We start from the raw sequence: 27,166 nt of genomic DNA, 5'->3' as shown, positions 1-27,166 counted from the left end.
TTGCTATCAGTCCTATGCTCACTGTCAACTAACAGAGTTAATATGCATGAAGCAAATTGGAGAGAATTACCAGAGTAACAGACTGTAAAGAAAGTAGAGGAAAAAGTTGTCGTGTTACCTTGTGAGGTCCAGTTCAGGTGGTAGCAACATCAGGATGCATCATGATGAGCTGCAAGAGATATAAATGAACTGTTGCCACTTGTGAGTCAATAAAAGGTTTAGGTGGTAGCCACATGATTATTTGAAGAGTGATAACAGAAATGCAATGCGTGGAAAACATGATGTCTAGAGAGGAGGAAACTTTTAAATGTCAATAAATAGAAGAAATTTCAGATCAGAGATTCAACTTCACAGCAGTATGGCCGTCAAGTCTGATGGCAGAAACCTCATAAAACATCAATCAATAATTGTCAGTGGGACAGGTTACAGAGAAAATAAGACATTTGACAAAAATAGCGGTTCAGTCATCAATGTGCTAGTAAGTTGGCAATTTAAGTTCTTTGAATTAAGATGAAAGACGCCTGAGGCATTGGACAATGATATTGCCCCCGGCTCCTTTAGTTTCAGAATAAATAGGGCATTCGAATAGCTAGCTCACTGTTTTGCATCATGAAGAAATCCAGTAGTTTTGATTAGAAAGGCATACTCAAAAGCCATATCCTCACAATGTTTTAAGCGTCCGCCATCACTGAAATGTCCCCCATCCATATTGGTTTTGAGAATGACTGAGGGAGAACAGCTTGGGCATGTCTTTTCTCTCACTTTTGCCACCCATTTAGCAGCTTCCCATACTCCAACCCTGAGTTAACCCACAGACCCATGAGAAAATTAAAAAAAACAAAAACAAAAGAAATATATGCATGAATGTAAAATACAGAGAGAGAGAGAGAGAGAGAGAGAGAATGGCTAATCACCATCAAATCCATACATGGAAATTGCTTTTACATCCCAGAGAACAAGGAAAAGGGTGTTCAAAGAAAGGAAAACAATAGGCAAAGGGGAAATTAGTTACAAAAGATAACAAGACAAAATATTAAACAGCCATCTTCAAAGGAATCAGCAACCAACATCAAGCACAAGGATGGAAAATAACCACAAAACAAGAGAAAGGGACAAGGGAGTTGGAAAATTCAAATAATAATAAAAAAAAAACAGTTACATGTGTACATAAGAACTAAGGAGATGCCCAATTCACAGGAAAACATATAAGCCAAGATGAGAGAAATGGAGACAATGCACTCTTGGACCAAAATCCTAGTTTGCTAGTTGTTTATTGCTACAATAAGATCAATAAACCTTGCTAACTAAGAGCACATGTTAATCCTTGTTAAAAGACAAGTCGCTATTCTAAGCATGAATATCAGGAATTTCATTTGTTTACTTAGATCATAAATCTCTAGAATGGCTCCTAACCAAGTGTGCCATCTGATAGCCAGGAAAGCAGAATAGTATTTCACAGAGCATAGAATTGGAAAGACAGAAATAGTGCAAACCTAGAATCATGAAATGACGCTGTAACCAGTGTTGAAGGATAACAAACTCCTGGAACAATGTTATCATATGGAGAATAACTGTGAATAGTCTCAAATTCTTCTTGGACATTAGGATCACCAAACTCATCATAATCTAAAATGGTCAAAGGCAAACTGGGGTCCAACATTGTGTTGGAAATATCAAGAAATGGAACCTGTTTTGAGACAAAAAATAGCAATTATCACCATGAAGATAAACTGGGATTGATAGACACAGTGACATGCATCCAACTTAGTACATGCGGTTTTTACATCAGAAACATATACACCAAAATACAAATTGGCATGCAGAGAGTTCTGTGAGTAAAGTAATAACCCCCACATCACCAAATTAATATTGTTCACAGAATACAAGAGATTTCACTTATTTGATCATATTTACAGTTTGCAGCAGCTGATATATAAATGCGGCTGATAGATAAATGTGCATGGCCATTTGCATATCAGCCACTACAAAGGAAATGCATCTGCACTAATAGAGGAGTTAGTTCTTCCCGCTTCAATTTACTCATATTTTATTCTTTTACAGGTGATAATCTCAGCCCAAACAAGTGAACAACCATATACAGAGGCACCTCATTGTCATGCAAAACCATAGAAAGTACCCAAGAAGCCAATGAGTGCCAGCTTTGATAGAGAATGGAAAATGATGTCCTGATTCTAAATGGACCATCAGCAATGAAAATAGGTCACCCAAAATAGAGGCTAAATTTATGTTGTGATGAAAATCCCAAGTCAAGAGGATTCCACATAAATACTCACAGAATTATCTTTGAATAAGAGTGTATTTAACTAGTAAAGTTCAAAGCTAGGAGATAACGAGTCAAAATGCAAGTTTGACACTATCATGCCTAACATCAAATAAGAAATTTGTTTAATGTTACAAAGCTTCAGTATAGAAGTAAAGCACATATTTCTTAGAATTTCATAGACAAATGCTTCAGCTATAGCTTTACTTTATTAAAGATTAATTTTAAAGAGTGTCAAGTGCATTATCCTTTATTGTGCCAAAGTTCTAGAGCCTTGAGAATGAATTTGACCAAAATGCTTTAGACAGTTCATAAAAAAACCTAAACAAGACCAATTTTGATAAATCAAAACATGAGAAGATAAGTGTCCACTCATTATTATGCAGTAACCTAACATCTTTTAGCTTCACACAACACAATTGTGTAGGCCAATTTGACATAGTACTACACAATGAATTAAATATTGTACATTATGACCATGAATCTAACTCATAATCAGGGTAAGACTTCATAAGGGAGTTCACAGAGCCAATTGCTGAGACAAAAAAAGGAACAAATAAGAACAAATATCAGATTAGTAAATTTTCACCACAAGAATTGACTAAGTGCCTTACACAGCATGATTGTCTGTTAACACATGCCACAATGCCATGCAGTCCAGGTAAGGTGATTAGTACAACACATTATTTACAACTCATCAAACCACTCTTAGATGTACCTCATCTATTATAGTTCATCTTATTTATCTATTCACTACAATAGTATATGCTTCAAGGATTCTCATCTATGCAAATGGTTTGTGGTTTTGTTTGGTTAAAAAAGCATAAAATATGATTGAAGTTAAAACAATCCTTGTCAAACCAAATACCTGAGACAAGACACTACAATCTAAGTTGTTCAATAAATAAACATAAACCAAGTATCCCAGACATAATATTAACCATAAAGAAAACCCAAAAGCTCACCTTCAAAATGGCAGCACAAAATAAGTCAGGGTACTTGTTGATAGTTGCACCAACAAGAAGGCCTCCTGCACTGCAACCAATTGCCACCAGCTGATTTTTGTGAACGTAACCCTCACTAATAAGATAAATGGCACATGCAGCAAAATCATGAAATGAATTCAGCTTGTTCATTTTGCTTCCAGCCTGATGCCATGCTCTATCCCCTCCACCCCTACAAGAAATATAGCACTAAGAAATTATTACAACCTTAGCATTAGACAGAAAGGAAGAGGCATTTCTCTATTAAAATAATTAAATTAATAACATGTTGTCATGGATCTTATATCGGAAATCTTCAGACCTACTCTTATCCCCTCGTTCTGCTGTAATCTTTGATTGTTCGTTTTGATACAAAATTTAAATTGACTTCCTTCAATCCTCTTCCAATCATAACTTCTTGTTATAACCCATCAAATGCTTTAAGTTCTCCAATAGAATGTCAGTGAATGACCCTCTCAGTCCTAGAAGAACAAACTACTGAAGACTATGACCTAATTTGCCCAGACAAGTAAATTTTCATTTAAAGAAAATTCCTCATGATTGTATTAAACTGTATATCATAAAAATTTCAGGAAATCATAAGCCATTGCAACTTATGATGTCATAATCATGACAACTCCACAAGTGTTATTAAAAATTGTCAACAAGTGCAATAGCAACAAATACTACAGCAATAGGTTACATCAGTTGCAGTGAAAGTATCGGCATTTAGGTAGAAATTGATGAGTAGCAGTCTACCTTACATCTGCATATGCAATAACCCAACCTCGATCAAGCAAGCTGATACGATCTGCAGACCAACCCTTATCTAAGACTTCGCCATAAGCGCCATATCCATATATAAGCCCAGGAGAGTTGCCACTTGAATGTACTTTCTGAGAATATAAAATGGTTAGGGGAATCACAACACCATCATGGGAAATAACTTCCCGCCTTTCACAGGAGTATGTTTCAGAAAGGTCAGTCCACTGTTGAGAGGTTTCTACTTTTTCGAAATGTAGTTCACCATTCGATTGAATTCTAGAAGGATTAGTACTGGCCGTTAGGCCTATAAATTCCTCTTGATGCAAGAATGTGAACTTCCGTTGAAACATATCATAGTCAACTATCAGATCAGGCACCTGCATTTTTAAATAGAGAAAAGAATAAGAAGCAGCACCCAAGGCCCAGATTTGATAGAAAATAAACAACCAGAATGCAATAATGAATAGATTCAACATGAATGTAAAGTTAGATTTTCAAAGTTACATCAAAGCAAAATTGTATTATAATATAAACGTTAAATAAAAAAAAAAATCAATAGACACACCACATTGTTAGATAAGTGAATAAAATATCTTGGCATAAAATTACCCAATCTAAAATCTGTATCTGCAAGCTAGCATTCTTAAATTAAACAGTTAAAACCAGATGACATTCAACACTCTTGTAATTAGAGGTTTTACTTAAGAACTATTAGCAGATTTTTTTTTTCCATATTTCTTAGTCATGTATAAATGCAATTGCTTAACTATCAAAAGAAATATGAATATATCCTTACCGACATGTTTCCCAAGGAAGAAATATCAATATAAGAACAAATGCATCCATGCACAATTACATGCTAAAAATGTTGATTGACTCATATAGAACAATTGCTATGACAAGTCACCAAAGTGAAAACATTATTGATCTTGATCTGCACATCTTGACAGTGCTTTTGCAATAACATACAACTGTATCTATATAAGTTTGGGGCAACATTTGCCACTAAGCAGGATAAACCACACAACAGGGAGTTAACAATCACCAAACAAGACCGGATGGTTGATCTTCATTTTTTTACAAAGAGTTTTCAATTTGTATGTAAGCCTTGTTTCGTATTGCAATGCATGAATCTTAGCTAAATTAATAGCCATCCAAGGATGCATCAGTTCATCATCTGATAAATTTTTCTCTAAATACACCCAAAAAAGTACTATTAACGTGTAATCTGGAGAAACTTTAAAAGCCAATACTTGAAGCCTGTACATCTGATAAGTATTAAAATATTTTTAATGATTTAGGTTTCATTTCTTAGTTGATCATGCATCTTTTCCTATGTTTTTAATTGAAATTTACTCTTCTAGTTCAAGTTACTGCTTTTCAATGGTTTGCATGCAAATAAGTGAAATTTGGCTTTTATTCAAGAAGAAAGAAAAGAGAAAAGTTACTAGGCGATGAAGGAAAACAAAGTAAGATCCAACAAGAAATGCAATTGACCCCACGGTAGCTACCACAACCATGGATCATGGTGTAGAAATTCAAAGACTCAAACCCTAGAAGAAGCACAACTCACCCATGCTAGCTAACATGGCCATAGATCTTTGCCGATCCTAATTTAACCCTCCTCTATATAAGGCTAAGAGAAGATTTTTTTAGAATCAGAGAACTGTGGTGGCAAAGGTGAAGAGAAGCATTTTTCTCCAAGACTTCTAAGGTTGAAAAAGAGGGCAAAAAAAGATAGATGAAAGATCAATCAAGGGTTTCCATCGATCGACAAGCAAGCCAAGCAACTCTTTTGTGAAGGATTTAGAGTTTACTCCTCTTTTCTTTTATTTTTGTTTGTCTAATGCTTATTTTGAATATTATGGGCTATAAATCGAAATTCAGTAGATCTATTTTTTCTAGGATTGGGGATTAGCCCTTTGATGAACAAAGATCTTGTAATGATTTCTCTCTACTTTAATGCTTAGATTGTTTGATTTAATATTTGGATATTTAACGCTTATGAATGAGGTAGATCCCATATTTGCATGATCATAAACATCAAAAGGAGGACTAAAATGGGAACTGCAGTGTTGGAAACCGTAAGATTAAACCTGAAACCCTAGATTAGGATTTTTGGAAGATAAATGATTATCAACAATCCTAAAGAATCTAATTAGATTCAATTACCACGAAAGGAGGAGTTCTTCTAAGTTGGATACCTTGTTATATTCTTAAAAAAATAGTGAATACAACAAGATAAATCACCTTCAAATGATTGAGCATAATAGATAAGAAATTGGTATATGATCCTTTGCTTATCATTATGGTGAAACCCTAATCCTAGAAGCTCTTGATATTTAAATTTTTCTTCTTGCCATTGCCAGCCATAGTTTAGTAGTTTTAGTTTTAAGTAAATACAGTTTCTATTCAATTTATGCAAGGTAGTCAAATCGAGATTCGAATCGTGAATCGAAATTCTAAATTTGTGAATCGATAATCGTGAATCGAATCGAATCGTAAGATTCAGTTCACATTTCAAAATCATATATATATATATATATATATATTTCAAAATCATATATATACATTAATACATATATATATAACATGATTATATATATTCTAAGTCATGCATTAAACATAAAAATAGTTTGGAAGACATTTTTCCTAGTTTGAGATCTTTTTAAGTTTGGAAGACATTTTTCAAGTGTTAAGCAAACCTATATATTGAAAACTTAGTTATTTTTAAAAAATAATTGAGATTTAAAAATTAATAAAAATAGTCACGTAGAAAGATTAAATTATGTTAAAGATTAGTTTTTAAAATAAAAGATTTCTTTCCATAACAAGATTTTTAAGATAACAAATTAATTCGATATTAAAATTTTAAAAGAAAACATTATCTTTTAATTAATCTTTGAATTTGTTTTTTTCGATAACAAATTCAAAGATTAATTAAATAAAGGGCCAATTTGTCTTTTTTTCTAATTCAAAACTCATATTAACTAGGAATCGTTGATCTTCTCGATTCATATCGATTCGACCGATTCGGGACCGATTCAAACGATTCATTCACGATTCTAGATCAATGTCGATTCTTTTATAAGATTCGAACACGTTACGGATGAAAAAGCGATATGAGATCGATGCGATTCAGTATCGAGAATCGTACGATTCTAACTACACTGAATTTATGTATTTATTCTTAAATTTGTCTAGATAACCTCTAGTTGCAAAATATTAGCACTCAATAACATAATTCCTATGGGAATGATACTTTATTTACAACTTGATAACCCATGCACTTGCGGTATGCATCAACATCCTATGTTACTCACACATATTATTGCTTCTCAAGACATTAAAAATAAATTCCCTATGCTGATACTTTAGGAAAGAATTTTTGAATCAATCACACGGATTTCCCCTCTCCTAATCCATATCCATCATACTATATTGTCATTATCTGAAGTGAAAAATCTTATAACATTTTAACCTAGGTGTTAGTTGTCAATCATAACTGTCTTTCTATTCTAGTATTTACCTAGATAGGATTGATTGATTGATGATTAATTCATTGGCTAACTTATAGCTATTTCCATATTACTAGACATTCCTATTAGGACTGTTGTATACATGTATATATATATGTATATATCTAAAGGTGTAATTGATATATTGAGATATATACAACTTACTTTTCTCCATTATTTTGCTCGTCTACACTAGGATTAGGTCTATTCGTTCATTGATAATAATGTTTTTGCTTGAATATTACATTTTCGTTCGGGTTGCTGCTTTTCGTCCTTTATATGCAAATGGTTGGAATTCATTATCAATTATATAATTATTTAAAGCATTTCAGACGAAAGGAGATGAAAATAACTTATGGGAATAAAAGAGTATAGACAAGAAGATATCAAGGAACATGACCCCCAATGTCAACCACCATGGGCATGGAGCACAATGCAAGATTTTAATTCAGAGAAGGCCATGCCCCACCTATGGTGCTCACCACACCCATGGCTAGTGGTGTCAAACGGGCCATGCCGGCCCGGGCCCGGCACGAGTTGGGCCGTGCTTGGCCCAAGCACGGTGCTACGATCACTGCCCTGGCGGGCGCACGGCCCAAACCCCGAGCCGTATCTGGGCTGAGGGGTTTGCGACCCATGTAGCCGGCCTGACGCCCGCTTTGGGCCAACATGGCCCAGCACGCCAAATGCAAGTTTTTTTTTTTTTTTAATTTTTTGGTATATTTTTTGTTTTTTTTAGTCAATAAGGCTTTTAGTTCTATGTTTTTGAATTTTAGGATATTTTTTTAGCAAATTTTGGGTAATTTTTTATATTTTTGGGGTTTAAAATAAAAAATATAAATATAATATAACCGAGCCGGGCCACGTGTTGGGCCGACCTTGGTGGTTGGCGGGCCGTGCTGGCCCGGCACGATTTCTAGATGGGCCGTACCGGCCCGAGCACGCATAGTGCGTGGGCCGTATGGGCTCGGGCCGGGCCGCTCGGCCCGTTTGACACCACTACCCATGGCGCATGGCCGCTAGAAAAAACCCTAGCTTATTTCATTCTATATAAGACTATGGAGGGTTTTCACAAAGAGATGCTTGGTTGTCGTGGTTAGAGTTCGAGGTTGAGAAACATAAGAAAACCAAAGCACATACCAAAATATGGAGGGGATCAAGAATTAATTTAAGATCTTTCGATTTTCAAGCGCGGAACTCATTGATCTAACCGAGTTTTTCGTATTTCTTCTTACTTTTATTTATTGATGCATAGTTTGAATATCATGAGTTGTAATTCGAACATAGTGAGTAGATCTATCTTTCTAAGGGCCGGGATTAACCCCTTGATAAACAAAGATTCTTTATATTGACTTTTTTCTATTTTAATGTCTAAATTCCGCTTGATTTGATCCTTTCATACTTAATGCTTGTGAATGTGATGAATCCCATATTTGCATGATCTTAGATACCAAAGGTAGGACCAAAGGTGAATTGTGGTATTAGAAACCCTAAGATTAAGCTTGAAACTATAGATTTGGATTTCTTGAGAATCAATGATTAAGATGGAACTTAAAAGGTCTAATTAGATTCAATTACCACGAAAGTAGGAGTTGATCTAAGTTGAATATCTTGCTATATTTTGAAAGAAAATAGTGAGTACTATAGGATAAACAATTAAGCTTAACAGAGAAAAAAGTCTCACAAGATTTTTTGTTTATCATTGTGGAAAAACTCTAATCCTAGAAGCTCTCGAATTTTGAATTCTCCTTCCTTGTCATTAGTCAAAGTTAATAGTTTTAGTTTCAATTACAATTAGTTCTATTGATTTTCATATTTATATTCAGATTTTTCTAGATAACCTCTAGTTGCAAGAAATTAGTCATCAACATCATTGTCCTTGTGGGGCAATATCTTATTTACTACTTCCGACCCGTGCACTTGCAATACACATCAATCCTGCACATTCATCTTATTATTAAACACATCCAACTCTAAGCTTTTAGCATGTCCTTTGTCGGCCTTTCAAGGCTTCTAATGGTCAAACCTAGACCATTTTGAATTAATTAACTCTTTGAAGCACCCTCATTTTCAATTGTAATTTAAAATGTTTAAAACAATGCCTCTAGGTTTCATTATACCTTATCTATCAATCTTCCGGAATGCCTACTATAATTGGAAGATACATGTTCAGCCTTATTTCTACTTAAGCTAAAACCTTAAAATTTTATTGAGCGTGTAAAAATTAGATGTTTCGATAATTATATAGAACTCAATGATTAACAACTATATAGTGAGAAATCCTTGAATCCAATATCCAAGTCAAATATAAGTGGTTTGTCATTGCTAAGAACCCATGAGCTCATTTACATGTGCATGCCCACCAACTCTGTTTTTAAGACCTTGAACAATCAAACATTAGCATTCTTCATGGTTGCGTAAACAAAGTGATATGCACAATACGAAAAGCAGGAAGAGGATCAATTCCTTCATCAAGAAATTCCAAAGATACAAATGACAAGCGACTAACTATTTTTAACTGAAGGCATCATACCACAGGTGATGAAACAACAAGCCGGTAAACAGACGAAGCAAAATCATGATTTGAAGCTGGCAGGAAACTGCACAAGGCAGATGGCAGAGGGAAAAACCATGGGTTGAGATCCTCAATATACTTTGCTTGCTGTAGAATAATTAAAGAAAGAGTCAGGTAGTTATGAAAGAAATTGTACTAGCCCAGAAATATTGTGACACATGATTTAGAAGCCAAATTACGGCATATGCATCCATCATCACACTTCCACCACTACGGTTGTAAAACACAATCTGAGAATTTCAAAATGAATAACCAATCAATGATGAAAACATTATGAACAGTTATTTACATATGAAATCGTAGAGCTTCTGGCAGCCATTTGTTCAGCTGCTTCAGCAAATGACAATTTCCATCAAATGACACATCATAGGTCAGTAAATATAACTTGATGAAAACAAAATCAAGAGAGGTAAAGTTGGTCACAATGAAAGTAAACCAATCCAATTTTGCTCCAATTGGTAATTGCTTCCGTATCATTCCTCTCTTAGTCACAACAAGAAGCTAACTAAAGTGAACAAAGGTGGCAATTGCAGCTACAACTTAAAACTTATGCATCCGGTTGTTTTACTGGCATACTATGCATAGAATATCGATAACTAATCAAGAAGACTAGGGCACATTTAATTCACAAATGAGAACACCACAAACAATATAGCATAATGCAAGTGAGTTAGAGCATAACTACTGTTTTGCATTTGATGTTCAATGGACACTATAAAATTTTTATAATGTTCATCATTTGCTTCGCACAAGTACTGCACAAGAAATGGTAAAATTATTGTGATGCCTTTTGTACTATTCTATGTTTTGCAATATAGAAATTCACATGATAATGTTTTATGAAGTTTTTCTCCTTTTCAATATTCACAACTTAATTTTTTTATAATTAAAAAAAGTTTGTAATTACATTTTTTCAAATTTCAAAATATCTTAATTAATAATTAATTACCAAAAAATTATTAAAAGCAAGAAATTAGATTTTCATAAATAATTCACCAAAATTATTTATTCATAAAGTAAAACAATAAATATTACTTCCTCCGGTCCTTCTACTTGTTCATTTAGAAAATTTATGAACCATTAAATATTGTTTTTCCAAATTTACCTTTTATATTTAATATACTTCTACAACTTCCAATAAATCATATTGAACTACACATTTTATTAAATCATATTATAAACAAGGGTAATATTGGAAAGTTAATATAGTTTTTTAAAAATTTAAGATTAGCAACTAACTTTATCAGACTTTCTTAATCCAAGTGCTTCTACAACTTCCAATAAATCACATTCAACTACACATTTTATTAAATCATATTTAAACAAGGGTAATAAGAAAGTTAATATAGTTTTTTAAAAATTTAAAATTAGCAACTAACTTTAATGGACTTTCTTAATCCAAATGAATGAGTTAAAATGGACAAATAAAAAAGACCGGAGGGAAAAGTTCATGATATGTCAAGATCTAAAATCTTAAGAATAATCAAGTTATTTTTTTTTTATTTTAACTAAGGATAGTAATGTCTTTTAGTTGTGTTGTAATTTGCCAAAATTTTTGTACTATGGTTTTTGGAGTACAAAAAAATTCTGTAGTTATATTGCACTTAATTGCTTTTTTATGTTACACCCGTGCTCTCTTTGCAAAACAAACAGGCAATTAAAAAAAAAAATTGTCTCATACTATACTTCAAATTTTCATGAATCAAATGAACCCTAAATTTTCACAGAAGCATGAACTATGAAGTTTATGCATGTAAATTATCATTAAATTATGTACATCATCAAAACATCAGTACAAAATTTGAATCTTCTATGGAAAACAAGAAAAGTGAAACCAAATGAGCTGACCTCTAATCCATATGCTTTCAAAGCATTTGGGCATCAGTTGATATTAGTTTTATAATTATACATCACTCAGAGGCAATTAGTGACAACATTCCAAAGACAAAAAGAATAATTTAAATAATAACAGGAAAAAACTTTAATGGGGATTTGCAATTGCATGAAAGTACATATGTTCAATTACTACCCAAACTTCTGCCTAAAGGCTGGGGAATAGCATCTATTCTTGTATTTAAATTTTCACTATTCCAGTAAACATTATTTTAGAAGATCTAGATAAAGAATATGCAATTTACCTTTAACTCATGAAATGACAATTGGGATATACTAATAAACAAACTCAAGACTATAGAAAACATCTTTAGGAAGAAAAGTACTCGCACACTGATAATTAACTTTTAGAAGAAAATGCAAGTAATCAAAACCTAAGAATGACCAAAAGAAGGGCAACAAACTTTGGAAACTAAACTTTGGTGCTTGCATTAGTATATCTTGAACAAAAGAATAAGAAAATAATCAAATGTACCTCATTATCAACATTAATAGGCATATTTATAGAACAAAGCATTGGAAGGCCTTCTTTTTTAAGAGAAAGCACCAAATGTCCATGAAACATGTCCATATCCTGAAATGTGACATCTTGACCAGGTAGGACAATATCCTGCAACACACAACATTAAAAAGCTATAAGCATGATCAGAAGATCATGTTACCAACAACTTTCATATCTAAAATTGTAAAATAAATATAAATTCAATAAAAATTAAAAAAAAATGCAATAAATCAGATTTCACCTCATTTTCTTTAGATAATTTATAGTCGCATAAAATGGGAGATTGTTCCCTCAACTTTTCACTTTCTGAAAATTTAGTTATCAAGAAAGAGCATATTAATCAAACTGACATTAAGTAAAAGCTCACCATATTCTGGATATTTACAATCTAACAAATCTAGAAAGGGAAATTTTAATTTGCATTCTACGATCAAAATTAGGAATTTTTGGTTTGTCTTGCTTGGAAACACAAGGATTCAGCAGGATACTATATTTTTTATTTGATGTTTGATATAAAATTGCTGATCAATGACCATCAAATCAGCATAGATTATCCGTCTATAGTTTAATTTAATACTGCTATACTTCAAAACATCATAGTGCATGAAAAGATCAATCATTTTAGCATCAGTGAGTGGGCCATGCTTGACAGTTTCCGCAAGAATAGAAATCATAACTAGATGTCCAGTAAACAACATAAACAAGTGCTAGACAAATATAACAAAAAAGCATCAGATTCCTGTGCCTTAAAAACAATTAAGGTTGTATGTTTTGCTGTCACAAAAAGTAGTTATTTTATTTTATTTTGTTTTAGTTGTTGTTGGGGGCAGGTGGGTTGGTTATACACTCCTATGACATCTAAATCAGAAGAGTAGGAAACTAATTTACAATTGAGTCAACTAAAAGAAAGCGCTAGTTGACATTGGATGAAAATGCATTGTGTACTGAAAGTCAGGACGTGAAGTTCCAACAAATATGTTTGACCTCCATAATCTACAAAGAATAGATCCAATAGTGAAGATCATAGAAAATGTTTGCTTTTATCTACTTTTCTTGAAAATCATTGCTAATGAAATTACACATTTCTTATTTATTTCTTGCTTCACCAATAACCAAGGAGCCGTTCCACATGAATTGGATACACAAAAAGAAGTTTTCTGCTAGATTGGTTGGCTGAATAATTCCAATTCTAACCACTCTATTCCAGGGTATAAGTGAATCCACATAGTTCTCAAGATACATTTTCAAAGATAAGAGTTCCACAACATTCAGTTCAATCTTATGTATAAACTCATATGGAGCACAGTGAACTAAATATTGGCTTATGCTCACAAGGTAATTGGGAAATGAATTGTTTTGGCCATACATGAATTCACACTCAGAACCAATTCTATAGCAAGAAAACTAACCTGCCAGGTGGACAATGATGATTTTTCAGCTCTACATCTAACTAAATGGTAACCTTCAGTAGCGAAGGTGATGTTTTCAGAGGGAGCATTTGTAAGAATATAGAAAAAGCCATAGTGATGCTCTAAAAAGTATTGCACACCAGGCAGCACGTTTTCGAACAGGCATTAAGCCATTTTCATAGTTTGCTGCATCCATGACATAAACCTGGAAATTGTAAAAAAATAATGTTAACCAAGAAGATGTGAGTTGGGCTTTTCTTTGATTGGTTACTATAAAACTTAAAGAATGAAACGAAATAGGGAAGAGACCTTCCTCAGATGACGCCCTCGAATTAGAGTTAATTGTGATAAACTTGCCATCTTTTGTGCTTGTAATATCAACACAACAACCCAAATCATTTTCAGTAAATAGCAAATCATCTGCCACATCAGCTCCCAGTTTTCTACCAAAAACTCTGCAAAACAACCAAATCAAAACCAGGAGGGAAGTGCATAGCCTTGGTCAAAAAGTGACAAACCAAACAATATTGAAGCAAAAAGAAGAACCTGTTAGGGCGTTGATTTTCATCACAAAGTGTGTAGAACAAACAATCACTGTCACTAGCCCATGCCAAGCTAAGAACCCCCTCAATTTCTGATCCTAAAATCATGGCTCCAGTTCTAAGGTCTTTAAGTTGAAGCACAAACAGCTCACTACCTCTGGTATCCAATGTATATGCAAGGAAATTGTGATCAGGAGAAATTCGGCAAGTGCCTATATTAACATAACCTGCATGTGAGCCAGGAATGCCAGTGAGATGTTCTCTCTTTGAAGAATACACATAGACAAATAAAACACACAAGAAAAGAAAATAATATTTTGCGGTCGCACCAAATTACTTCAGAAAGAGACATAAACATGCTTTAATAAACAACAAAACATGAGTTATTCAACATATCAGAATAGCATTGCCAATCATCGTCCTCAGTCTCTGCATATAAATACAATAATCCCAAAATTATATTAACATAACTTGCATGTGAGCCTACAATGCCAATGATATGTTTTCTCTTAGAAGAATACACACTCACAAATAAAACACACAATAAAAGAAAATAATGTTTTTGTGGGCACAACAAATTACTTCAGGAAGAGATTCAGGCATGCTAAAAAACAAGAAGACATGAGTTATTCAACATATGTTACATATCAAAATAGCATTGCCAACCATCATCCCCAGTCTCTGAATATATATAATAATCCCAAAATTATATAAAAAAAAACTGGTTCTCACACAGACAACATATTGCAGTTGTCATTCCAAATAAATCCAGCTTAAGTTGAAAACATATGTGATCAATGGTACTTCCACTCAACAACTTCTAATAAAATTTCAATTCGTTGCATCCTCCGGAAAATAAGCAAATTGATGTCGAAATACCAATAAGCAAGTGCACAAAGAATGCTCTATAAGGGGCAGTAAAGCAGGTTAGAAGGCTGGACATGTTAAATTAAGGCCAGAACAGAAGTATCAAAGAATTACACGCCAACAACATTAAGATAATAGAAAATGCCTTCCACACTTCAAATTCATCAAAAAAGATTCAAGACAGCAGGGAAGGAAGTTACAGTCGAAAAAAAAGGAAGAAATGAGAGATGCATGCCATATTGTTCAGCAATTTCATTCCAGTCTAACAATGTTTCCTCTTGAGGGCCTTTCTTATGATTAAGAAATGCTCCAAAAAAACCATCATGACAACTCAACTTTCGACACAAAACTGGATATTCCTTTCCCTCAGGAACATGTTGATAGTATAACCTGTTGCATGAGATCATATCAGAACTAAGATGGCAACAAAAGATATATATATATATATATATATATCAACAAATGCAAAATCAAGGTAGGTTACTATCAAATCTCAAAAGCAAAACTAACAAATTATTCAAAATACCACTAGCACCCCTTAACATACAAAGTCAGACTGTTGTAGCTAAAAGACCTCACTGTATGATAGCACCATTTAAGAAAATTTTACTAGTTGATATTTAAACCAAATAAGAGTTCAAACGACCAGAGGATTTTACTTTTTTCTGTAGAGAGAGGATGCAATTCAAAGAGCTATTACTAAGCAAAACAGTGTGCCCTTCTGTAGGATGATCCAGGAAGAAGAATCTATAAACTGAAAGCCTCAGCAAAATGCAAAACAGCAGATAATTATTTCTTATGTTTAGGATGTCAAAACTGGAAATCAACATCGAATTATTGCTGGTAAAACCAAAAGTTTAAATATGCATCTTCAGTTTCTCAGGGCTATTTTCATATTTTCCCAGTTTAACAAAGAATTGTAGAAAAAAAAAGGAATATTAGATGAATGCAGGACACTAGAGGCTTACCATAAGTGAGATAAGGATATCAACAAGAGTGTCAATGGAAAAAAGAAATGAGCTTTGGCATCATGAACCATAACTACTCTGGGCACTATTCATGTGAAAAGCAACTGACTTTCCTAATGACGTGGTGTTAATTGATGAAAGTAGAGAAGGTGCCAACTTGGAGGTGGAGACATGTAGAAATACTTTAGAAGCCAAAAGTTTCAAGTTAACTACAATAAAAACTAAATATTTATAATGCAATTTCAATAATAAGATAAGTAAAAATAAGGGAGGAGTTAGGGTGGATAATACTAAGATTGGTAGAAGTAGAAGTTTTCTGTATCTAAGCTCTTTGATACAAGAGGATCAGAAACTTATAGAAAACATCATAAATAGAATAAGGGCAGATTGGGTAAAACAGAAGTGTATTTCTAGAGTTTCACGCAATCTTAGAACACCTCTTAGATGGAAAGGTAAGTTTCATAAAACAATTGTTAGGCCAAATATGATGCACAGGTCAAAGTGTTAGGCGGCTAAGACATAACATGCTCAAAGGATGAGCGTGACAAAAATGAAAATGTTGAAATGGATGTTAGGCATTACTAGGAAGAACAGATTAAGGAATGAGTTATTCGAAATAGATTAGGAGTGGACACCTATTAAATAGTGAATCATTTAAGATGGTATAGACCCCTAGATACCCTGAACAAAAATATATATATATATATATAATAATAATAATAATAATAATAATAATAATAATAATAATAAAACCTCTTCAAGTAAAAGGTTGTAGAAGAGGGAAACGTAGGCCTAAAATGTGTTTAGTAGAAATTATACGTAATGATATGGTAGAGCTTAGTTTATTGAGTTGTTTGGCCCTTGATAAAGCAACAAGGAAAGGAAAGGATTCATGTTCCCAACCCCAAATAGATGGGGCTCATGGCTTCTTTGTCGATGTATAGAACTCATATGAACTTGTTGATCATGTTTAGTTTAGATTTCAATTTTCACAAGATGTTTCTTCTATATTAAACAACGTGTTATGCATTTCACTTGGGTTACAAAGATTGATCCATCTTAGCATTAAGGATGCCAAAGGACCAGCCAAGGCCCTAACCTATCAAAATTTTTTGAAGCATTTTCAAACTTTTAAACCCATTCTTTGTCTACTTAGTTACCTCATAAATAGACTAACAAAATAATAATGGATGTATGTAACTAAATGAAAGATTTCGAGCAGTCATTTTATCCCAATACAAGTATAACGAATCAATGAAGACTAAAAAAACAAAATTTCAAAGTTGCTTGCATCACTATCAGACACTAGTGCTATCAAACTTCCAACAACTAAAACCAACGTAAGGTTGTAGTTTTCCAAATTTACACACCCAGAACATAAATTTAATTAATTCAACACAACTGTTAACAAGTACTCAGTTTAACATAATCTGTCAAATTTCCCACCAGCACCAAATCAATGCAATCCATGGCATGCAACAAAACACATCTTCTATCCAATATCCATACAAAGAAAATAAACGAGAAAGAGCAAAGAGGAAACCATTTTCCCCAGCGTTCTGGCGGGGTGGAGATCTTCGGAGGCATGCGGTTCTTCATCTCGGCAAAGAACATTCTCTGGAGTTCTTGGGTGTCAGCCATGAAAGCTTGGGCATAAGAGTTTTCGTGATGAAGATAACGGAGGAGATCGGGGTCCGAAGTGTTGGACATCCAGTGGAAGGGGTCATCCCAGTAAAAGCCATGGACGGAGATGGTGGAAGCGATCTTCTTGGGGAGTGGGGGTTTGAGAGGAGACGAGAGGAAGGGGGACGATAATCGGCGTTTGCAGGAAGAGAAGGAGGAGGAGGAGGAGGAGGAGAAGAGAGAAGGGAGGAGGAGGAGTCTCGCGAAGGGGAAAGAGAAAAGAGAGGGCTTTCGCAGTGTGGAAGAGCTCAACATCGATGAAGAGAAAAGAGAGGGTTTTTGGGTTTTGCAAAGAGGGGAATGAAGACTGAAGGGCTCAACATCGATGAAGAGAAAAGAGAAGGTTTATTCACAAAAGGTTTAATTGCCATACATGCCCCTATAATTGTGTACTTTCAGTCTTTTTAGTCTTTCTAATATTTTTAGGTACAATTAAGTTCTTATATTTGGTTGAGTTGGGTCGTTCTAGTCCACGGCAATATTTTTAGGTACAATTAAGTCTTTACAATTTATACTTACCCATCTACACTGCGGACTAGAATCACCCAACTCAACTAAATATGAGAATTTAATTGTACTTAAAAATATTGCAAGGACTAAATGGGCAGAAAGTACATAATTACAAGGACGTGTATAGCAATTAAACCTTCACAAAAACTTAGGACTCACAATGGATTTTTCAATTTTTATAGTTTATTGAATTGAATTACCAATTAGTCCCCGAGTTCTTATCCGTGACAAATCCTGGTTCTCTTTTATTTATTATTTTTTAATTTTTTGGTAAATTTCCCTGCATACACTTTTGCAATTTACAGCTGACCATGTTAAAATATCAAAAAGAAAAGAAAGAAATTAAAAGAAGGTTTAGAGGAAAAGGGGTGCCGGTAGCAGAAAAAAAAAAACACATGTTACACTCGACAATGGAAACCATATTTTCAAACATATACCTTTGTTGTCATACCCCAAACCAAGCTAAGCTGAATTCAGCGCACAAACAAATGGTTGCAATCTCACAGGGCCTAGACATGGCGGGCCTGCAAGGCCTCAAAATCTGTGTTATGATACAAACCAATTGCTAAAACACAAAAATTTAGCTAATGCCGAAGTACTACACAATTAATATGGGGTCTCGGAATCCAAAATACAGAATACAAAGTTTTCAGGGTTTTAACACATAATAAAATACAAATAAACAACGACAAGGATAACACAGCTACAGGCAACCTGCTATCTAGAGGCTCAGCCAAACTACTACTCCTGATCTGAAAAAGATTTAACAACAACCACATTTGCTCATTAGCCCAATAAGTAATCTACTGAGAAAAATAAATAATAATACCAGTCAAATGCAGGATAAATATTCTAATAAAAGAATATTCTCAAATATGCAAAATATGAAAATTTAGAGTCTGAAAAATGAATGCTCAAAACAAATATGGACAAAATTTAAATGGGTCTCCAAATTTACTATAATTGTCAGAAATCATTTATTTACCCTCGATGTCACGAGATTGAAATATCATATGACTGTTTATTATCTCACCGAATGGACACGATGTCAGATGACCGTTAATTATTTCACCGAACGGATACAGTGCGAAATTGCAGTTTTATTTTTCCAGAAATTTTTGTCGATAAGGTCAGTGTTTAATCCCCACTAACAAGGTTGCGTTACTTGCGTATAGTTCACTTGAGACTAAGCCATCAAATACAAAAATATTTGTAAGGTACAAATTCAGAAATTACCAAATTCTTCACTTTCACAAATCCACAAAATATTGATGAAATTTAAGGTCCCACTTTAGGGAAAATTAAAAGATACAAAAATTAATTATATAAAAAGACTAAGCAAACAAAATATCACAACCATTCAAATTACCACTTTCTCTACAGTAATAGTAAAATAGTTATAAAATGAACCAGTAAAAACAAAGGGAATGATTTACTCAACCCAAGGATGACAGTCATTCCAACATCTGAATACAAATAAGATTTACACTTTACATAATTTAAGGTAATCATGTAAATGAAAATCTCACATTTAGCATAATCATTAAATCAATAACCAAATAAAATTAATTTAGAAAAAATACCAGATAATACTTGTTCAAAAATAAATAAATAAATAAATTTCATAATAAAAAAATAAGTAAATATTTAGAGAGAACATCATACTAAACTAATAGACAATATTTTAGCGATTAAAATTTAATTTCATAAATATTGAAAATTTGAAGTTCTCAGTGATCACTTACCTCAAACTTTTCTCAAACCTAATACCCACTTCCATGAGCTAGGATCACCTTTCTATGAGAGATCCTATAATAAATGACAAAATTAACCCTTTAACTCAAATTTTCAACCCTAACTAACCACAAAACTCAAGGGTTAAAGTGGGTTAATCTAACAACAACCAAAACAAACTTGTAGAACTAAGAACATTTATATTAGAGTGACAAGGTATAGCACAAGAATACACACGAATACACCTATACTCATAATATATATAATGCATGGATTTCCAAAATGGCTTTCAAACAATTCACATCATTCTATTCAAAGGCAGAAGTAACATGTTAAAATAAACATCAATTTAAGCACGGTCAGAGCCAGCTTATTAATCAAAACAAGGTTTACATCCACCAACTCATATCTTGTGGCCAACCAAAGCTTCAGAACATCACATGCATATTTATATATATACATATATAAATTAAACTAAAAATGCATGTTTATAGAATGTCATGCTTACAAAAGTATCTATAAATCTAAAATGAATTACACCATGACCACAAGCTTACAACCTCATGCTTACAAATATATATATATACACGAGTACATGAGCTAAACCAAGACTGCATGCTTACAAGGAGGAAACCAAAACAGTGTTTTAAAACAACTACTCAAGCATGGACAGGGAAGTTCATGGCTTGCAGATCTAAAACAAACATCAAGACCAAACTACCATCTTCAACAAGGTTGCACTCTAACGTAAAAACCTCAAAATCTACAATATCAAGGATTATCTACCTTCACACATTTGGCTGTGAGATCATGTCATTCTCCTTCGTTCACTCCGTCGTCGATGCCAACAACCACCCATTCTTCACAGGTCGTCTGTCACCACAGAAGATTTGGCAGTAGAGGATGCCTCGCTTTAGTTTAAACAAAGACGAGAGAATGAAAGGACGTGAGGGATCCCATCGTTCTTTAATTTCATAACCGGGAATCTCGGTATTTCTTTTCTTTTACAAAAACTAACCAACAAAAAGATGAGGGCATGTAATCCTCTCCCACTTAAAAGAGTTTAGTCCTCTAAACTCACATGCTCAGTTGAAAAGTTGAAGGTATTTTTCCTTCATTTCTAACATCAACTCCCAAGTTGCCTCGCGCTCAGAATGGTTATTCCACTGAACTTTGACTTAGGGAATAACTCATCTCCTCCAACTCTTGCTCCTTAAAGTCCACAATCTATACAAGTCATTCCTCATAAGACATATCATTATTGAGCTCAAAATATTGGAACTAAATCACATGATCTAGGTATGCAACATATTTCCTCAACATGGAGACATGAAACATGTCATGTACTTGGGAGAGAACAGGTGGGAAAGAAAGTCGATAGGCTACAACACCAACTCATTCCAAAATTTCAAATGGACCAATATAACGGGGGCTAAGCTTGCCTTTAACTCCAAAATGGATAACTCCTTTCGCAAGAGAAACCCTTCAGGAACACATGGTCACCTACTTGAAATTCTAGACTTCTTCTTCTGTTGTCGGCTTAACTCTTTTGGTCTTCTCTAAGTTGCTCGTAGTCGATCTTTGATCTAGCTGATCTTCTCGACCTGTCAACTGCACAATCTTGGGTCCTAGCAATTTTCTTTCTCCTACATCATCCCATCAAATAGGTCAACCTGCACCTCCTACCTTACAGGGTCTCAAATGGAGCCATCTGAATGCTTGCCTGATAGCTGTTGTTATAAGAAAATTCAATCAAGGGCAAATGTTGTTCCCATGATCCTCCAAAGTTAAGCATACATGCTAGCAACATATCCTCAAGAATTTGGATCATTCTTTCTGATTGTCCATCGGTTTGAGGATGGAAAGCAGTACTAAAAGTGTGCTTAGTTCCCAATGCCTTGTGCAAACTCCTCCAAAAAAGAGCAACAAAACGTTAATCTCTATATGAGATGATAGAAACTACAACACCATGAAGTCTCACAATATGATCAATATATAGCTCTGTAAGTTTTTCTAGAGACATGCCAGTTTTGATAGCTAAGAAGTGAGCAGATTTGGTCAATCTATCAATTACTACCCATACACTGTCAAAACCTTTACTGGTCCTAAGAAAACCAGACACAAAATCTATAGCTATATTTTCCCACTTTCCATTCAGGTATAAGAAAGGGTTGGAGAAGTCCCACTGGCCTCTGATGTTCCACCTTTACTTGCTGACATGTCAAACACTGAGACATAAACTGAGCAATTTCTCTTTTCATGTTGTTCTACTAGAAGATGCACTTCAAATCCTTATACATCTTGGTGTTGCCTTGGGTGCACTGAATAGCTTGTAGAAATGAGCTTCTTCCATGATCTCCTTCTTTAACTCTTGGTCATTAGGCACACAAACTCTATCCCCAAATCTAACTATTCCATCTTCATGAATCCTGAACTGGACTTGAAAACCCACTTGTACTTCTTGTTGAATTTTCTAAAGATAACCGTCTCCTTCTTGAGCTACCTTGATTCTGTCTTAGTAAAGTGGGTTGCACTACCAAGTCTGCAAGAGAGAGACTGGTGCTTGGCAAAACTACTAGCAGTTCTATTTTTCTCATGTCTTCCAAAATGAGTTTATGAGAAGTAATCAACTTAGCCATGCTGCTAAAAGACTTTCTGCTAAGCTCGTCAGCCATAACATTAGCTTTTTTTGGTGAGTCGCTAATAGTCAAATCATAATCCTTCAACATCTCTAACCATCCTCTTTGACTTAAATTTAGTTCCTTCTAGGTGAAGATATACTTAAGACTCTTATGAGGAGTGAACACTTTACAAGCTTCTCCATAAAGGTCATGCCTCAAAATCTTCAAAGTAAAGATCACAGTAGTAAGTTCTAATCATGCATGGAGTAGTTCTCCTCAAAAGTTTTCAATTGTCTCTAGGCATAAGCAACTACTTGTCCCTTCTGCATTAACACACAACCCAACCCAATCTTACAAGCATCACTATAAATAGTAAATCCTTTTCCCAGAGAGGAAAGTGTGAGAATAGGCATTAACGCTGAGCGGTGCTTCAATTCTTGAAAGCTCTACTCACATTTATCTGTCCACTGAAAATTTGCTCCTTGTTAGAGGTGCTGCCAATATTGAAAATCCTTTAAGAAACCATTAGTAATAACCAGCCAATCCAAGGAAACTATGAATCTCAGTTACACTAGTTGGTTTTTTCTATTCAACAATAGCTTTGGTCTTTTGAAGATCCATGGAGATACCATCCTTTGTTATGACATGACCAAGGAAAGCAACTCTATCCAGCCAAAACTCACACTTAGAGAATTTGGTAAACAACTTTTTCTCTCACAAGGTTCCCAAAACAATCCTTAAATGTTCTTCATGCTCATTAGAACTCCTTAAGCACATCGAAATATCATCAATAAAAACCACCACAAACTTATCTAGAAAAGGTTTTGAATGTCCTGTTCATTAGATCCATGAAAGCAGTCGATGCATTTGTTAACTCGAAAGGCATTACTAGTAATTTCATAGTGCCCATAACGAGTTCAAAAACTTCGACACATCTTCTGCCTAATCTTCAGCTGATGATATCCTGTTTTGAGGTCAATCTTCAAAAACACCTGAGAACCTTATAGTTGATCAAAAAGACCATCAATTCTTGGTAATGGGTATCTATTCTTCTCTGTTACTTTGTTTAGTTCCTAGTAGTCAATGCATAACCGTAAGCTTCCATCTTTCTTCTTCACAAACAGAACTGGAGCACTCCATGGGGAAACATGTGGCCGTATGAAACCCTTCTCAAGGAGTTCTTCAAGTTGTTTCTTCAATTTTTTTAACTCTGTTGGGGCCATCCGGTAAGGAGCCTTAGGAAATATAGCTAGACCCTGGAACTAGATCAATGAAGAATTCTATCTCTCTCTGTGGTAGCCCAAGGAAGTCTTCTGGAAAAATGATAAGTGCTTGTGTATAAATAATACAAAGTATACTTTTTCTTACATTGAGCATTATTTTTCTCAGATTTTATAGCTCATTCATGTGTATGTGTGTTCTTTTGTGCATTTAGGGTTGTGGAGACAAGTTTGGAAGAAAAGGAAGCAAAAGTAGATCATGGACGCGATTGTTGATGAAATTCTTGGACCGAACAAAGATCAAGGCATAAGTTGTGCTCATAAACATGTGGGTGTGTGCCAACCTCCAAAATGCTCAAGTGAATACACAAATTGGAGGGGCACAAAGGCAATCACACTTATATGTTTTGACTTGTGCAATATTATCAAGAGCTTCATTAATGTGTTTGAAAGCAAGATGCGATGTGATCTACCGCATGGATGTGTGCCCAATCATGCGGCCTTGATGAAAAAAGTGAAGTCGGGAGTATTTCGGTGAAGTACTGTAGCAGTTTATTGTAGTAAATTATTGTAAAAAAATCATTATAGCAACTTCTGTTCATAATGTGCAAGGAAAAGAATACCTGGAAATCCACATGGGGATGTGGAAATTTCACACACCCGTGCGGATGCCCGATTTCAGCCCTATAAATACCGCTTTGAGAGTTCTATTTGGGGATCTGTATCCTATCTTTTACCCATCTTCTGGGGAGAGCGCGGCTAGGATTTGGAGAGGCTTTTGTTGGGTTTTAGGAGCTGTTCTATGGCATTCGACATCGAGTTCCTTTGGAGGAGAACTATTGGGACATCTTTCATCGGTATTGATTTGGCGAGGTGTGCCCTAGATTTGACAAGGGAACCTTTGAAGAAGACGAGGCGGCTCCTCAAAACTATTAACACGGATGACAAAGAGGTTATCTCTATGGATTGCTTAGAATAATGCTTAGGTTGAAAGATAAGGTTCATAAAACAGTAATTAGCCTAGATATGATACACGAATCTAAGTGTTAGGTGGTTAAGAAATAACATACTCGAATGATAAACGCGGTTGAAATGGAAATCTTAAAATGGATGTTAGGCTTTCCTAGGAATAGCATATGAAGGAATAAAGTTAATCAAAATTGAAGAGAGAAATGTAGACCTAGAAAGTGTTTAGTAGAACCATACAAATTTTATGTGATGATATGGCAAAGTTTAGTTTATCTAGTCTTTTGGCCCTTAATAAAGCAATATGGAAGGGAAGAATTCATGTACCCGACCCTAAATAGATGAGACTATGGCCATTTGTTGCTCATATCAACTTGATGATCAAGTTTAGGATTTTACAAGATATTTCTTCTATTAAAACAATGTGTCATGCATTTCACTTGTTTCACAAAGCTTGATCTATTTCAACATTAAGAATGCCAAAAACCCAGCCAAGGCCTAAGCTTGGGCATATCTGAACTTTCTTGAAGCATTTCAAACATGTAATACCCTTCTTTGAACACTTAGTTATGTCATACATAGACTAATAAAATAATGGATATCAGTAACTAAATGAAAGATTTTGAGCAATTATTTTATCCTAATACAAGTGTAACTAACCAATGAAACTGAGAAAAAAATTGCTTACATCACTATAAGCCACTAGCACTATCAAACTTCCTACAACTGCAACCACATCATATTATAATTTTCCAAATTTATAGGCCCACAAAATGAATCTAATTAATTCAATATAACTATTAACAAGTACTCAGTTTTAACATAATTTGTGAAATTTTGGGCTAGAATCAAATCCATGCAATCCATACCACAAAATATAACACATCTTAAATCCAATATCCATACAAAGAAAATAAACGAGAAAGAGTAGAAAGGAAACCATTTGCAGAGCATTCAGATGAGGTGGCGATCTTTGGAGGCATGCGGTTCTTCATCTCCTCAAAGAGGGTTCTTTGGAGTTCTTGGATGGCAGGCATGAAAGCTTGGGCATAAGAGTTCTCTTGATGAAGATAGTGGAGGAAATCAAGGTCAGAAAGTGTTGCACATCCAATGAAAAGGGTTGTCCCAGGTAGAGCCATGGACAGAGATGGTGGAAGCAACCTTCTTGGGAAGCAGGGGTTTGAGAGGAGATACGAGGAAAGGGAACGATATATTTGGCGCTTGCAAGTAAAGAAGAATGAGGAGAAGAAGAGAGATGGAAGGAGGAGTCTCGAGAAGGGGAATTAGAAAAGCGAGGGCTTTTGCAGTGTGGAGGAGCTCAACATCGGTGAAGAGAAATGACGGTTTTGCGAAGAGCAGGATGAAGAGGGATTTATTTAGCCCTTCTTTGGGGGGCTCAACCCTTGCACGGGGAAGGGGAAGGGCAAGGGTACCCATTTTCTCTAAACCCTAAACCCTCCAAATTGGAGGGTTAAGGAGTGTTAATAGTTTTTATGTGATATTTTTATCCTTATTATAACAATTGTATAATGGTGAGTGATATCTTTTACCCATTTTACTTTTGCAAAGAAATGATAAAAACAAAAACCTAACAGAGCTTCCTTTGTTCGCAAGATCCCTATTTTCGTTTTCATTTTGTTTGTATCGCTGGTCTTGCATTTGTTTTTTTTTGGAGTCCATTATTTTTTTATTATTTATTGTTTTCTTTAAAGTTCTTTTATTTTATTTTTAAATCTAATCTTATCCTTTCAGCAGCCATGGGCCCACATTCCATGCAATCTCCCATGATTTTGTGATCTTTTTTATTTTTTTTTAAAAGAAAGAAAACAGAAAATTTTCATAGCCACTTCTCTTTATCAGTGCTATAGTGGTGTGAGTGGAAGGGATGAGAAGTTTTCCATGAGCGTGGTTGTCAAACAAGGGTTCAAGTGGTTTTTGAATTCGAGGTTAGCCTATCACCCTAGTTTTGGTGGTTTGGTTATGTGTCTGTATTTTCGAAATTGCTTTAAATCTTAAATTCTTAGTGTATTGTTGGTTTCATTAGGTGTTGTAATGTCTATATTAATGCTTAGAATCATGCATATATAGTTTTTAAATATCCTCCAATCTTGACCACAATGTCTTCATGC

The 27,166-nt window shown here is 34.5% G+C and overlaps 1 protein-coding gene across 1 annotated transcript; it reads right to left on the bottom strand.

Annotated features, from left to right (window-relative positions):
* Positions 1–284: 284 nt before the first annotated feature.
* Positions 285–18,319, bottom strand: LOC120252690 (protease 2-like). Its single transcript, XM_039260810.1, is given in 12 exon segments — positions 285–799; positions 1,494–1,687; positions 3,247–3,457; positions 4,024–4,406; positions 10,081–10,209; positions 12,491–12,625; positions 13,927–14,070; positions 14,072–14,131; positions 14,240–14,381; positions 14,473–14,695; positions 15,571–15,725; positions 17,847–18,319. Coding segments are annotated over 12 exon segments (2,376 nt in total). The 5' UTR covers positions 18,242–18,319; the 3' UTR covers positions 285–594.
* Between the last annotated feature and the right edge of the window lie 8,847 nt (positions 18,320–27,166).

This window comes from Dioscorea cayenensis, chromosome 3 (genome assembly GCF_009730915.1).
Source record: "Dioscorea cayenensis subsp. rotundata cultivar TDr96_F1 chromosome 3, TDr96_F1_v2_PseudoChromosome.rev07_lg8_w22 25.fasta, whole genome shotgun sequence".
NCBI lineage: Eukaryota > Viridiplantae > Streptophyta > Magnoliopsida > Dioscoreales > Dioscoreaceae > Dioscorea > Dioscorea cayenensis.
This window is presented reverse-complemented; position numbering and strand designations above follow the sequence as displayed.